Source organism: Macrosteles quadrilineatus, unplaced genomic scaffold (assembly GCF_028750875.1).
Source record: "Macrosteles quadrilineatus isolate MER2022 unplaced genomic scaffold, UCM_ALF_1.0 Scaffold_8__2_contigs__length_117827958, whole genome shotgun sequence".
In the NCBI taxonomy this organism is placed as follows: Eukaryota; Metazoa; Arthropoda; class Insecta; order Hemiptera; family Cicadellidae; genus Macrosteles; species Macrosteles quadrilineatus.
In genome coordinates this window covers 66,418,391-66,434,264 of record NW_026542601.1, presented here as the reverse complement: position 1 = coordinate 66,434,264, position 15,874 = coordinate 66,418,391, and the positions used below count along the sequence as shown (strand labels likewise).

Genomic DNA, 15,874 nt, shown 5'->3' with positions numbered 1-15,874 from the left:
TTGAGTCTCAAGATTTTCGACATTCTGTTATTTTCCAAGCAGTAAGTTTAGCAGGGGAATCGTGGATGGATACAAAATGAGTGAACATAGGGTTAGTATCATTACACTTTATTCAGAACATGTTACCTTAACTTTTACTCTTTGTCAGTAATTTTTAATTAATGTTCATTGATTTAAAATAAGTTAGGCTAGTCCCTACTTAGTTTCAACTTTTTATACATCCTATGACAAAAGTTATAGTAATGCAGTGTGGTTTTTTTCTAAAATCTTATAGACCTTTTAGCCAAATAACAGTGGCATAAACCATACAATTGTTAAAATCTTAAGGATTAAGCTTACAATCTGATTTGTTTATTTTAGAGACCTAGGTTTCAACGATGTAATGTTATCATCAGTCCTTTTCTACTAACGCTCACCGGTGAGTGCTGGCATCATCAAGATTCCATTCAATTCCTGCGCAGCAGCACAACGGGAAGAACGGGTGCCGTACCTTACTTCTGGCAAGCTTAGAAATCTACTTTTTCTCTTGTGTTTTTCCCTCCAATTGTCAATACAATGGGACCGGCTACCGTTCCAAGCAGTGCTGCTATCTGTGGGTGTTTGAAGGAAGTACGTTGACCCTCGTAGTAATGCATCACATCACTGCGCGTTATTTGCTACTCGTCAGACCGAAATATTTGTCTGTCAAATGGGTTCGCTTGACGCTGCGCCGCACTGGGGCTAGCCTGCCATTTGGCGGGCCGCAGCAAACGTTTTTAAAACTGTTACTCTTTCATCTCTTACTTGAGATATTGTCGAATTGATAAACATTACACAAACTTTGGACAAAAACCCAGATAAAAAAGAACTTCTCTCCACATAAAATTGTGCCAAAGCCGTCACTTACCAACCTGGTAGGCCTACTAGGCTGGGTAAGTTAGGTACAGTTCTGAAACAATTTTATAGTTGCAACTTTGGAATTTTATCTATATAATTAATACGCTACATGAAACTTTGTCAGTTGAACTCCTCCGCCATTTCTTAACCGATTTTATCCATTGACGTCTCATTGGAAAGAGCGTGTCGCGTAAATTTGCAAACTGGCCTTATATTTTTGAAAAAGTCCCTTGGGCTCTGCCCCAGTGGCTGTTAAAGTTCCCATGTTATCCTTATGAAGAACATAATTGTTTAAATTTTGATCAGCTGTAGGCCTATTTATTTCCTGTTATTTATTTTTCAATTCTAAGTCTTTTAAACTCATCAGAAATTATGATGACTTTTATTTGTTTTTAAATAACTAGGCTACTTTACTTCTTTGCAATTGCTCGATTTCGAGCAACGTGTTTACTTGTAGTTATTTAGTTTGTCTTACTACTTCATTCCTCTGAAGCCTATTAGCTTAGATCTAACACCTCCTTCATCTCGAATGTTATGCTTAAGTTTACTTTAAACCAGGTACCGGTGCAAGTTCCTCCGAGACCACATTTTTCCCGAGGAGGCGGAAGAGGACGTCAACCACCCAAGAGTTCCGGATGTAGACCACCTCCCAATGTTCATAATTCATCTTCAGTACAGCCACCATCTACAACGATTGGACGACACAAAGAGCCCCGGCCTCCCAAAATTGTGACCAACTCTCCACCTGTAAGTGTGTAATTTGACTCGACGTTCTGTACCCACGAGCACATTAAGCGTCCACATGCACAGAAGGCCTTGGAACAGTTCCTGGGATAACAGCTATTTGTGTAATAGCTTCACTGTATATCTTTATTGGACCTAGATAGCTGTTTCTTTCAGCAGTTGCAGTTGCGAACTCTGCATTGACTGCATTATTATTTTGTAAAGGTAAAGGTGTTTATTCTTTACCGTTTGTTTACTTTTGAATTGAGCTGCTTCTAAAGGTGTTTTATGGTTATGAAAATTAAAGTGCTGTGAGTGTGCTGAAGCTGATTTGTTATTAGGTATTGACAATTAAATGTATTGCATGCATGAATTACTTATGAAGTTTTAAATGTTCACTCAAACCTATATTTTTCAGATTCCTCAAGAGTGATTGTTAATAGGTTAGGTTGAGTTGTGTGTGAATTTGTTAGATTGCAGTTTTGGTAGTGGTAGGTCTAGGTTAATTTTAATTAAGTTAGTTGGGCCTTTCAGTTGAGTTTAGGTATAATTTATTGCCTTTGAAAAAGTTAAATTAATAACTTATCTATTTATAAGAGTAGGCCCAAGTTTACCTTAGACACTGTCATATCCTTTAGCCTATCTTGACTTCATATGATTTAGTTAATAATTCAAATAAGGTCAAGACAGATGATAATTGTTTTTCAATGTTTACATTTTACAGTTTACTTTATTATAGTTAATCATAACAATTTTCAATAAAAGAGTTTCTTCAAATGTGTGCTTATTATGAACTCTAATTCAAAGTCACAACAATTATTTGGCGACGAAGGAAAAACAGAATTATTACATGTAAGATTACTAAATTTTTCAGAATTTGTGTTCAAATTATTTTGTATTCAAAATGAATGCAGATCAGTTCAATCAATTCCTTACTATCTTTCAAGAACAACAAAGACAACAGCAAGAAAACCAGAACAAGTTTATTAAAGAAGTATTAGAAACTGTCTTAAAACAGAATGATCAACAGAATGAGATACCTCGGGTCAACTACTCAAATGTGGCTCCTTTTGAAAACTATGATCCAAAGAAAGAAAAATTTACATGTTACCTAGAACGTTTTGAAAACTATTACACCATGAAAGGCCTAACAGACTCAACTAAGATTGGACAGCTACTGTGCATCTCTATCGGCAGTGATCATTATAACAATCTTAATTCTTTTCTAGGCCCCGAGAAACAATTGAAAAGTCTCAACTATGATGAGCTTATCACAGCATTCAAGCAGTTATTGATTCCTAAGAAGAACGTTGTAGTATCTCAACACTATTTTCTAAATGTATTTCAAAAAGAACACCAATCAATAACAGAATTCGTGGCTTCCCTACAACGTGATATTGCTGAGTGTGAATTTTCTGTCAAGTGTTCATGTGACCAGACAGTTTCAATTGCCGAAGTTTTCCTGAGAGCCCAGTTTATTCGAGGTTTGCGAGATGACTGGCTACGAGAACAAATTCTACAGTCAACTGAAACTACTTTTGAAGGAATCCTTACCAGAGCAATCACCCTCGAAGCATCAAAAATTGAATCCAGGGAACTGTCTAAACGTTCACATTCAAGTAATGCAAATTTCAATATATGTTACGATGTGAATAAAGTTTCACATAAAGCAAGGAAATCTCAATTCCAAACCGGTAATCAACCTTCCAGACAGCAACAGGGTCACTCCTCACGCTCTCGAAAACGTCCAGATCTGAAATCTCTTGGAATTGGTAATCTTTGCTTCAGGTGTGGAAAAGACAATCACCAAGCATCCGAGTGCCGCACCGACAAATCTAAGCTCAAGTGCAACAAATGTAACAAGCAAGGACACATATCTAAAGTGTGCATTTCGACCCTTATCGCAGAACAGAAGAAAATCAATTCTCCCAGTGCAGCCAACTACATCCAGTGCTGTTCTCCTACAGAGTCTACATCGAAATTTTCTGATTACGGACTAAATAAAGTAACTAATGTCAATTCAAGCCCAAAGTTTGAAAGTAAATAACGATTCAGACAAATACATGATCACAGTTAATCTCAATGGTAAACCACAACAATTCGAAGTAGACACAGGAGCAAAATTCTCACTTCTAGCTAAAAATGATTTCGACAAACTCAAATTGGACATTCCATTGGAAACAACTAACATTGCTTTCAGAACTTACTCAGGTAATATTATCAAACCTGAAGGGAAAGTGAAAATAAATGTTACTTACTGTGGACGTTGCGTCAAAGAGGAACTCCACATTGTTCCAACAGGACACGAAGCACTCTTGGGACGTCAATGGATAAGAGCCCTAGGAATCGAACTGAACAAATTGAATGAAGACACAAATCAAAGCACTCAAATTTCCCAAATCAAAAGAATCCAGTCTCCTGAAGAAATCTTTCAGTCTTTTTCCACCATTTTGAAGAGAAAATTGGATGCGTTCCAGACTTCAAAGTGTCATTACAGCTTCGAAATGGTGCAAAACCTATTTTTGTTAAGGAACGAAATGTCCCACATGCTTTAACCGACCGATTGAACAAGGAATTGGACACACTGGAAAATGAAGGGATCATTTCACCCGTGGAGGCCAGCGATTGGGGATCGCCACTGGTTGTCATTCCTAAACCAGACGGTGGTGTCCGCCTCTGCGTCGATTACAAATGCGGTGTCAACGAGCGTCTAATTCAAGCAAATCATCCTATAAGGCGTATTGATGATGTTATTGACAGTTTGCGCAATTCAAAATACTTTTGCAAACTTGACCTCTACAAAGCCTATTTACATCTCCAGGTGGATGAAGAATCTAGCATGATACAGACAATGACGACTCACAGAGGTACTTATAGAGTACATAGACTCAGTTTTGGCATCAAAACTGCACCATCAGAATTCAACCGCATACTCTCTCAGATCTTAAAGGGGTTACGTAAGACAGACGCATATTTTGATGACATTATTGTGCATGGTTCGACCATTGAAGAATGCAGTGAAAATTTACAAGCCTGTCTACAGAGACTCTCTGATTACAATTTACATGTCAACAGAAACAAATGCTCATTTTTTCAAGAAAAAATTGAGTATTTAGGACGAGTCGTAGAGTTCAACAAAATTAGTAAATCTCCAACGAAAATTCAAGCAGTCCAACAGATGCCTCGCCCGTCCAATACTGAAGAGGTCAAACGTCTTCTCGGACTTGTGTCGTACTACTCACGTTTCATCCCTGATGCTTCAACTATCACATATCCTCTGCGACGTCTGTTACAGAAAAATATGAAATGGGAATGGAATTCATCCTGTGAAGCAGCATTTTTACAAATCAAATCAGAGCTCTGCAGTGATCGAGTTCTCGTACCTTTCGATCCGGCTCTCCCTCTAGTACTAACTACAGACGCCAGCCCTACAGGACTTGCAGCCGTGCTTAGTCATGTCACAGAAGGAGAAGAAAAGCCCATTGCATATGCTTCTCGTTCTCTTACAGTTTCTGAAAGAAATTACAGTCAATTAGACCGTGAAAGCCTCGCTATTATTTTTGGCGTGTCACATTTCTACTATTACCTTTTTGGGACTCACTTCACACTAGTAACTGACAATGCACCCATTTCACGGATTTTCCAGCACAACAAAGCACTCCCTCAAATGACATCAGGACGTTTACTCCGATATGCATCTTACTTATCCGGGTTCAACTACACATTAAAATTCAAACCTGGCAAGGAAAATGAAAATGTTGACTGCCTCTCAAGAGCTCCACTTCAGCAAGTAAATTCGACTGTTGATGAAATCATTGCCAATGAAGTCAACCAAGTATACGAACAAATGATTTTCGAGATGTCAGATGAACACATAACCGCTTCAACAATAAGGAGTGAAACAGAAAAGGATCCAGACTTATCAAGAATTGTAAAAGATCTAAAAAACAAGTCTGATGAAACAGAATATACATTGGTTGACGGGATTTTATTTCGCCAAGATCGTGTAATTATTCCAAGAAGCTTACAACCATCAATCTTAAATGAACTTCATTATACCCACCTAGGTATAACAAAAATGAAACAGCTGGCCCGCCGCTACGTCTACTGGCCCAGTATCGACAAAGAAATAGAACGTATTGTCAAAGGATGTGAAAAATGTGCTCTCACACGTCACAGCCCTCCCAAAGTTCCAGTACATCCCTGGGATACACCACAAGAGAATTGGGAAAGGGTTCATATCGACTATGCAGGACCGCTTGATAATACATATTTTCTCATGTGTATTGATGCAAAATCTAAATGGGCGGAGGTGAAAATCATCAAAGACTCACCTACTAGTGCGAACACAATTAATCTTTTAGAAGGAATTTTCTCATGTCATGGATATCCTCAAGTACTCGTTTCAGATAATGCTACCATTTTCAAAAGTGATATTTTTCAAAATTACTGCAAAACAAACGGTATTTTCCAGAAATTCATCGCTCCAGGGCATCCGGCAACAAACGGTTTAGCCGAGAGATCAATCCAAACACTAAAGAATCGCCTGAAAGCAGTCTCAACTGACCAAACTCCAATCCAAACCAAAATTCAAAATATTTTACAAAGGTACAGAGCAACACCGCTAGCTTGTGGTCAGTCCCCGGCGGAACTCTACCTGCACAGAAAAATTAGGATAAGACTAAATGCCATTTTCCCGTACAAACCTCAACCTTCAACTACACAGTCTTCACCTGCACGTTCACTATATGTGGGGGAGAGGGTACAGGTCAAACTTTTCATCAATAATAAAAACATATGGCAGTTTGGTCAAGTAAAGAAGAGGCTTGGGAAAAGACACTATCTCGTAGTTCTCGACTCATCTGATAGAATCCTGAAGAGGCACATCAATCAACTACGCCCAACGCTGGTACAGAGTCCAAAAACGAAAAATGTTACATTCGGACCAACGCAGTTGTTTGATGTTCCCAGAATTCCAAGACGACCAGAAATACATAGGAATCCAGATCCAGTTGCAGCTCCAGAACCAAGGCAACCAGAAGAACAATCTCCAGCAGAAAGAGCTCAAGCTGAGAATGTCATACCACATCGTGAGCAAGCTGATAATACCAACGCCAGACCACAGCGTAAGCGTCACATGCCCCCAAGATTTAGAGACTACCAGATTTGATTGAAAAAGATTGTTCTTAATTAGTGGGGAAGACTGTCATATCCTTTAGTCTATCTTGACTTCATATGATTTAGTTAATAATTCAAATAAGGTCAAGACAGATGATAATTGTTTTTCAATGTTTACATTTTACAGTTTACTTTATTATAGTTAATCATAACAATTTTCAACAAAAGAGTTTCTTCAAATGTGTGCTTATTATGAACTCTAATTCAAAGTCACAACAGACCCACCACTACCAACACCAAAACTGCAATCTAAAAAATTCACACACAAACCCAACCCAACGTAACCTAACCTCTCTTCTTGAGGAATCCGAAAAATACAGTTTAAGTGAACATTTAAAACTTCATAAATAATTCATGCACGCAAAACATTAAATTGTCAATACCTAATAACAAATCAGCTTCAGCACACTCACAACATTTTAATTTTCATAATCATAACACATTTTCAAGCAGCTCAAGTCAAAAGCAAACAAACAGTAAATAATAAACACCTTTACTTTTACAAAATCTTAATGCAGTCAATGCAGAGTTCGCAACTTCAACTGCTGAAAGAAACAGCTATCTAAACAGATCCAATAAAGATATACAGTGAAGCTATTACACAAATAGCTGCTATCCCAGGAACTGTTCCACGGCCTTCTGTGCATGTGGAAGCTGAGAGAGGTGCTCGTGGGTACAGAACGTTGAGTTGTAGTTTGTGCAGATTTTACACAGGTTCTTCTGTAAATGTATAACTTAGTTTAGTAAGATCAGCAAAACAAAATATAAGCTACCTCCTGTTGTAGCTGTGAGAATTGTTTTGTAAACTAATTCGGGTTTACATGTGACTGCATTTCACATGACTTTTTACACTCTAAAAATAAATGTTGAAGCAGGCTGTAATAAGCCAAGAGCGTATGTTGGAGCATTGGCTCATCTTATTGAATAGATTATAACTTGAAGATATGTTTATATTAGACAAGCCTGATCAGTAAGCAAATAGACCAAATTGAATATGAAAACAAACTTATTAATATAGCCTAAGTGAAAGCTGTCCTCATCAATGACCTTGAAGCCCCAATTTTACAAGCCTAGGTATTTTTATGGGGAATTGTCGATAAGCTTTAGACAAGTTTACAAAGTGAACCAATCAGAGATCTGAAACATACAAAATTCACACATTTGATAGCTGTTGCGAAGAGCCACAGGACCATGGTTTGCATGTAGCACGTGCCATGATATCAAAAGATGTGTGCGCCCCCTTCCCTTCATTGGCAGGGATTTTTTCTCTTCCTCCAAAAAAACTGAAACTTCTTCCGCTTCTGGGCCGAGCCTACTGAGCCGATTTACTAAATCTGCCGAGACACGTCACACAACACGATGTTTTGGAACACTATAGCGGCAGTATTACTAAGCAACCATCACTAACACGCTCCAAGCGCAGACAGTAATTGTTTTAGCATAGCCTATGGCGTTAAGTTTAAGCTGCAAAGTAGCAGAAGTTGTAGAGGTTTAGCAATAATGAAAGGAGTTGTAGCAGCCTGAGTATTGCAAATATCAATAAAGTTATTCTCCTGTGACAAACGTTGACAAGTTCTTGTTGATGTGGAGTCATCAAGTAAAGAGCCACTCGAGCTGGTGGTAGGAGATGTTGTTTAACCAACAAGGTTGGAAGTCAAATTGATGAGAACCCAAACCAATAGGTAAACTAAACTGTTTGAAAATTATTCTACTTTGAATTTTGTATTTGGAGCACTAACCTTGTAAAGCTAGAATACACCACTGAGATTATCACAACAATGTCTTAAAGCTATAGGCCTACAATTTTATGAATTGACCTATCTGTTGCAGACTCCGTACGATAGCTCTGAGCTTCTGGAGGCATTGAAAGGGATCCAGCAAACAGCCCAGTGCTGCTCATGCCACAAACTATTGGTGTCTGCCAGGAGCTGTGCCAGCGGCCATGGCATTTGCTCCAACTGCAGGAACAAATGCCACAAAGTGTGTCCGCTATGCGACTCCTTCATTCCGAACTGCAAACCTGTCATGCTCAACAGCATAATCAAATTGCTCCCGAGAAAATGCAACTACAGTAACAAAGGTTGTGAACACATGGCCCTAGCTAGTGACCAGGACCACGAGATGTTTTGTCGTTTCCGTAACGTTTCTTGCCGCTTCCCATCTTGTGGTACAAAGTGGATGGCCAAAGATTTGCTTCGTCATCTTGAGGATACGCATGGTAAGAATATTATACGAACAGCTTCCCACAACAGCATTATGATAGGTTTTGATGCCAGTATTGAAAGAAAAGGTTTTGCAGCTATTGTCGCATTCAACAATATTATCTGGCAGCATACAAAGTGTGGAAGAAATCGGGTGCTCCAGTTGTATCAGTACGTTCCAATGGAAAAACCGAAAGTGAAGTTTTCGGTAATTGTCAATTTTTATACCCCTGAACGTAGTTTTTCTGCCAAAACCCCTATTCACATTGACAAGTTTGACCCAGAGCATTTGTTTAAAGATAAAGAAACGTTCTGTCTACCTAAAACATTCGCAGCTTCTTTCAGTCAGTTCTATGCTGGAGTAAACTACAATTTCAAAATAATCAAGGAGGATTTGTAAATCTATAAATGCACAAAACTGGTGAAACCTTGTGTTAGCTCTGTTAAGTCGCAAGCAGTCTCTTCATTATTATCTTACAACTTTAACATTAACAGACCAGTTAAAAAGTGCAGTCATGTTATCTTGCCCCTTACTCTGGCAAAAAGGTTATGCACTAAAAAAATAATATAGGCTAATAATAGCATCTTGTAAGATTGTTACCTTCGATTTCATGGTATGTTTAATATTAAAAGGTGCAGTCATGTTATCTTGCCCCTTACTCTGGCAAAAAGGTTATGCACTAAAAAAAATAATATAGGCTAATAATAGCATCTTGTAAGATTGTTACCTTCGATTTCATGGTATGGTTAATATTAAAAGGTGCAGTCATGTTATCTTGCCCCTTACTCTGGCAAAAAAGTTATGCAGTAAAAAACTAGGTATAGGGTAATATTGTAAGATTGTTACCGGTAGGTACCTTTGATTTCATCATATGGTTTTATTATCTTTTATTTTGTGGAACAAGTTTTCAACCAAGAAACTTGTGATGCAACTGTGCTTGTGTCGATTCACTGTTAAGTAGGTAATGTTTAGTAGTTTACAATCAACTGTTTAATTTATCTCTAGAAGAGATTAATGTTCATGAAACCAAAATGGAAGTTTCTCTTTTGTACTGTGTCATTGAATTTTCAAAAAAGAAATGATGATATTAGGTATAGTGTTAAGGGTATTCATTGTGTTCGTTTTTATGTAGGATTAAGCAAAATGAATACTACTTTGTAACGAGAACCTTTTTATAATATTACATGTGTGAATCTTATTTCAATAAAGTTAAACGTACATAGCCTGAAAGCCTTATTTTGGAAGCAACCATTTTCAATATTACTGAAGCTTACTTTAATAAACTTCAAAGTACCTAAAAGCTTGTTGAGCGCATTGAACTGCAGTGTTACAATGATCACAATTTATAGTTCTGCAATTCTTAAAAAAGAACACTGAAAGAATAATTTGAGCCGCATTGTTTGAATCACTTGGCTCCGACTCAACCACATTCCTTTTTGATTTACTCGTCCCAGCCTCTAGTCACACCTGATTAAAATTGGCAAACCTACAACTATAAAAGTGTTCTGCTCCTTTTAAATAATTTCTTGATCAGCATTGTATGTGTTATTCAATTTTTTTTTCGTTATTAAATTAAAAATCTGTATAGTAAGACTTAAAACATATATTTACACTCATACTGTTAACTCCCAAGACGGTATATACATAAAAGATGGTAAGTGGAGATGAATTTAGATTGGACAATCATCATCTATCAGACCTAATAAGTGAATGACGTCCAATCGTAATCGATTACCACTTACCATCTTTTATGTATATCTACCGTCTTGTGAGTTAACAGTATAAGTGTAAATTTATGTTTGAAGTGTTTTTAGATGTATTTTTTGTTTACTTACTGAAAATTTTATTCTAAATTGTCATACAAAAATAATTAATAGTTAACTATGTGGATTCTAAGCCAAGCTTCAATTCACTCATGAACCTAGAAGTAAAGCGTCTAGGGAGTATGTTTAATTTAAGTTTCTATTGTAACACTTAACAATATTTGGTCCTTGCCTTGAAATAAAATCCCAAAAGTGTGGACTTACGACAGTTTGAAATCAAGATTACAGCTGTCCTTGTTAATCATAAATTATCTGATATACATGTAAATGAAAAAATTTGAAAACAATATTTTATGACTTCTATCATTATAGCACTCGCAATATAGATTAATTAAAAATATGGTTCTCTAACAGGTTTTCAATACTCACTCAATTAAAATTTTCACATTGATACAATCCAAATAGGCGTAATTAACAATCTTCTTAAATCCAATAGACAATCTTCTTTCACGTAATTTGAAGCAAAACCACCAGGTTGATCTGAGTTGTACTTTGCTTTTATGAATTTCTATTTGCAACCAAATTATTTATTAGTATAACTGGATAAAAAACATTGCCACATCAACATAAGGTAGGTATTGAACCACATTTAGGATTTTTCTTAGCTTATGCTTATTAAAGAGAATCAGAGAATGTCTGAATGTCTGTTCAGAGAAACCAGAAATTATGAAACAGCCGAAAACGGAGGAACGCAGGACCAGGTAGCTGCTGTGTGGACAGAGAAAATTTAACTATTTCCTCTGAATCTCTTCTCTAAAACTACGGTAAATTTTTGCCAGCATCAGATGTTGTCTCGACAATAATCCGTGATCGTGGTACAATCTAGATCTTGGCAAAAGTTTGATCATATCCCGCGATCGAGTCAAAATTAAGAGCATCTTTCATTCACATGACTACAAAGACATCAATAGTCAACTGTGATCACGGTAATATCTATATGTTCTCCCGCAGACGAAAAGACACCATTATCGCTTCCGTGATGTGGCAATATCTTGACACTCCCCAGTGGTCACGAAGGCCAAAGACATTACCATCGCCTCACATGATCAGGGTAAATCAAATCAAAATCAACTTTATTAGGCTACAACAAAATTTACAGTTTCATAAAATATTAAGAATACTTAAAAAAGTAGCCTACTGCGTAAGACATACACACTCACCTGTAGTCGTGAAGACATCATCATCAGCTCTTTAGATTGTGGTATTTAAAATCTCTACATTTCCCAGCGGTCGGGAAAGAAATCCCCATCTCATCTCGTGATCGCGCCAATAACTTATTGACCACCCCCAGTCACAAAGACATCACCAGGGGTAGCGGATTTTTATCCCCCTGGAATTTTACCCTCTGGGCAAACGTGACGTCACAAACCAGGGAGTAAAATTCCGGCCGTGAACTTTTGAGTTTCGCGACATCAGCTCGATGGATTAAACGCGGAATTAAACATATATTTTCACGGTTGTGAATTTAATCAGAACATATCAAATTATAAAAACCTAGAGTGTACGGCCCGGATTTTTACCCCCGGAATTTTACCCCCGGATTTTTACCCCCGGAATTTTACCCCCCGGATTTTTAACCCCGGAATTTTACCACCTGGCCAGATATATAAATTAGTGAGAATGATTAATTATCTTCATTCTGTTTTAATTTAATAGTAAACATTTTATTATTAAGTAGCATATATTAATTTATTTGTAACATTAACCAACCAAAATGGTTTTTAATTTTAATTTTGAGATTCTAGGATTAGGATTTGATCTTTGAAGCTAACAGTTGGTTAATATGACGTATAAACAATCAACTGAATGATAATTGTTTCGAACATTTCTTTACAAAATAAATTAATAAAGATAGGCTACTAAATAATGAAATGTTAACAATTAATTAAAAACAGAATTAAGAAAATCAAACATTCAATTTCTAAAATGGGCCAGGGGGTAAAAATCCGGGGGTAAAATTACGGGGGTAAAAATCCGGCCCGTACATCTTCAGCTGTCTAAACGCTAGGGCCCAAACAATTTTGATATAATTTTATAATGTTATAGTCCTTTTAATTCTAAACAAAATGGCACAACTCCCATTTTTGTAAAAATTACAGTTCAAAAGTTATTGTAACTTATGTTATTTCCCCATAAAAACCCATATAATAAAGAAAAATCGGTATCTTTAAAATTCGTCTGTTATGGTCCATATAATTCTTAACAAAATAGTACAACCCCCCATTGCTGTAAACATTTCATTTCAAAAGCTATTGCAACTTTTGTGATTTTCCCTATAAAAATCATAGTTACTGTTACTCCCATCCAAACGTTGTTCACAAGCTAATGTGAGAAACGAGAAAGTATGTGTCATATTGCTGATGCCGTTTATTTAATTATTGTATTACAGTAACAGTAACTATTAAAATATTTTTTGTTTATTTTATTTTATTTTATTTTATTTCCAACGGCAGCAGCCAATTTACAAAGATAAACATGATGGTTGAATACAACAAAATAGGTAAGCAAAATTTGATAATAAATATAAGTTAACAAAGATATAACAGGTTATAAATATCCAAAGCGTAACAACAACAAAAAAATAAGATTAACAAACAACAATAAATACTCTAACATAGCAACAACAGAAAATAAAGGTTAACAAACAACAATAAATTAATTACTAGTCTTTCCCAGAAAGAAGAAGAGAGGAGGCCTGCCGACGAACCTGCTGAAGTCCATCGAAAAACAGGTCACACCCAGACGCAACTCGATTTCCCAGGCGAGTAAATCTTGCGAAAGGACTGTTGAAGTCGAAGTTGGTTGAGTGGTATCTTCGACCCAGCAGATCTCGAGATCTTGTGTTTGTAGGCACTCTGAGGTCGATTTCAGCTAGGAGATCTGGACAGTTCATGTGACCATTGACTATCTTCCAGAGAAGAATAACATCAGCCACGTCACGTCGCAGGGCAAGAGGTGACAAGTTCAGATTGCTGGACAGTTCCTCCACAGGCACATCAAGATAGGCAAAACCCAGCCGGACACCAACCAAACGAAGAAAACGCCTTTGTAGAGCCTCCAGTCTCGTCCTATTGCCAACAGTGTAAGGCGACCACACGGGACTTGCATATTCCACTAGCTGTCTCACAAGGGAACAATACAGAGAGCGAAGAGCAGAAGGGTTGTCGATGCCTCTGGAGAATCTTGCTATGAAACCAAGCATCTTGTTTGCTTTGTTACTGATGTGATCTATATGCCCAGAAAATCCCATGTCGCTGGAAAAAATAACGCCTAGGTCTTTTATACACTGGGACCGTGGAATGGATGTACCAGAAATGGAGTATACGTACATGACTGGGGATTTGATGCGGTGATAGGTTATACAATAGCACTTACTGGGATTTACAGACATGTTATTCCTGACACACCAATCCTCAATTTCAGAAAGGCTATTTTGAATTTCTTGAGAGTCTTCTGGTGTAGACACAGTAGTGAAAATCTTCAGGTCGTCAGCAAATTGTAAGGCCATTACAGTTAAATTGTCTAGTAGGTCATTGACAAAAACATTGAAGAGGCAAGGTCCCAGCAAAGAACCTTGTGGAACTCCTGAAGAAGGTGAGAACTGAGTGGAAGTGGTAGAACCAATCCTCACGACAAGAGAACGTTTTTGAAGATAACTAGAAATCCATAACTAGAAAAGAGGTTCAGCCACTCCGTAGCCCAGCAACTTAGACACAAGAATTGTATGGTCGACCTTGTCGAAGGCTTTTGCCATATCAATGTAGGCTGCATCAACTTGGTAGTTCTTGCGAAAGGCAGACAAGACATATTCTTGAAAGAGCAGGAGATTGGAGACAGTAGACTTGCCTTTCATAAAGCCATGTTGGGAAGGATGGATTATTATTGTTATACCCAACAAGCACAACAAGGAGAAGTACAGTACCTTTCCCATAATCTAATGTCTTACCAAAACCTAGTGATAATTAATACATTTTAACAATGCATGACACAAAATAAGTGTGAGAACCAACTCAGGCAGGACCTTGGGTGACGTATTTGAGGAGAGAACAGTTAATATAATCCAGTTCCTTTATACATTTTAACAATGCATGTCACAAAATAAGTGTGAGAACCAACTCAGGCAGGACCTTGGGTGACGTATTTGAGGAGAGAACAGTTAATATAACCCAGTTCCGCATTACAAATGAGCCTGTGGCCGGCTAAATATACCCACCCATTAAGCCTGATTCACTGTCACTTATTTCGGACGGATCTGCCCGCCTCGGCGACTCGTAGCAATTCCTCATCCCTCTAACAGTCTCGGGATGAAATTCGTCAGTTTCATCCCGCGAAATCTGTGTTTTACGACAGTTTGATCTACAGTGAAACTTAAATGAAAAAGGGCACAGCGTTGGCAAGACGAATTCTTTATAAAAAATGCAATATTGTTCGTGTGTGCTCTGTTAGGATGAACATGGAACCTTAATACACAGTTTATGAATAAATCAAATCTCTATTAATCATTAAGTGAAAGAGTTACAATAGATTTTGTAAAAATATAAAAATGCCATACAAATAACTTAAAACATGACTAGGCCTACATCATGAATGACATTGAATATTCAATTCAAAGGTTTCCAGATAGTAAATAAAAGTTAAACATTCTATCCAAAAGTTTACAGACTATTAACAAATAATCAGTTCAAACGATCACACTAATTGACAAGGATTTAATTTGGTAACTAAGTTAACTTTAAATAAATCAATGAACAAATAAACTGATGGAATATTTAGTCCAGTCAAGGAATGAGGTATAGAGTGCGTGAGCAGGTAACTAAGCGATTCCTTCAGAAACTTGTTCAGGGGGCTTAGGGTGTTAACATACCAAAAGTCCTGACTCCTAGGTGGTGAGCCAGGGGGTGGAGGGGGGAAAAAGGGGGGGAGAAAGGTACGTATTTTGGGTTTTTTGATTATATCTCGAAAACTATCAACTTTTTGTATACTATAGTAAATTATAAAATTGAAGAAAATTAAATTTTCTACAAGAAAAGTATATAATGTGTTTATTTTGGTTCAACAGATTACGAGTTATA

At 37.2% G+C, this 15,874-nt stretch overlaps 1 protein-coding gene across 1 annotated transcript; it reads left to right on the top strand.

The window, feature by feature from the left end:
• Positions 1 to 9,816, top strand: LOC129000931 (E3 ubiquitin-protein ligase siah-1-like). The gene is made up of 3 exons (XM_054428018.1): positions 1 to 91; positions 1,435 to 1,623; positions 8,608 to 9,816. Exons 1-3 carry the CDS (start codon positions 77 to 79, stop codon positions 9,376 to 9,378), a joined length of 975 nt encoding a protein of 324 aa, XP_054283993.1. The 5' UTR covers positions 1 to 76; the 3' UTR covers positions 9,379 to 9,816.
• The last annotated feature ends 6,058 nt before the right edge of the window (positions 9,817 to 15,874 follow it).

Excerpts from the sequence above, each read along its gene's own strand:
- LOC129000931 (XM_054428018.1), top strand. Across the intron at positions 1,624-8,607 it reads TTGTGACCAACTCTCCACCT|ACTCCGTACGATAGCTCTGA; the intron begins GTAAGTGTGTAA and ends TATCTGTTGCAG.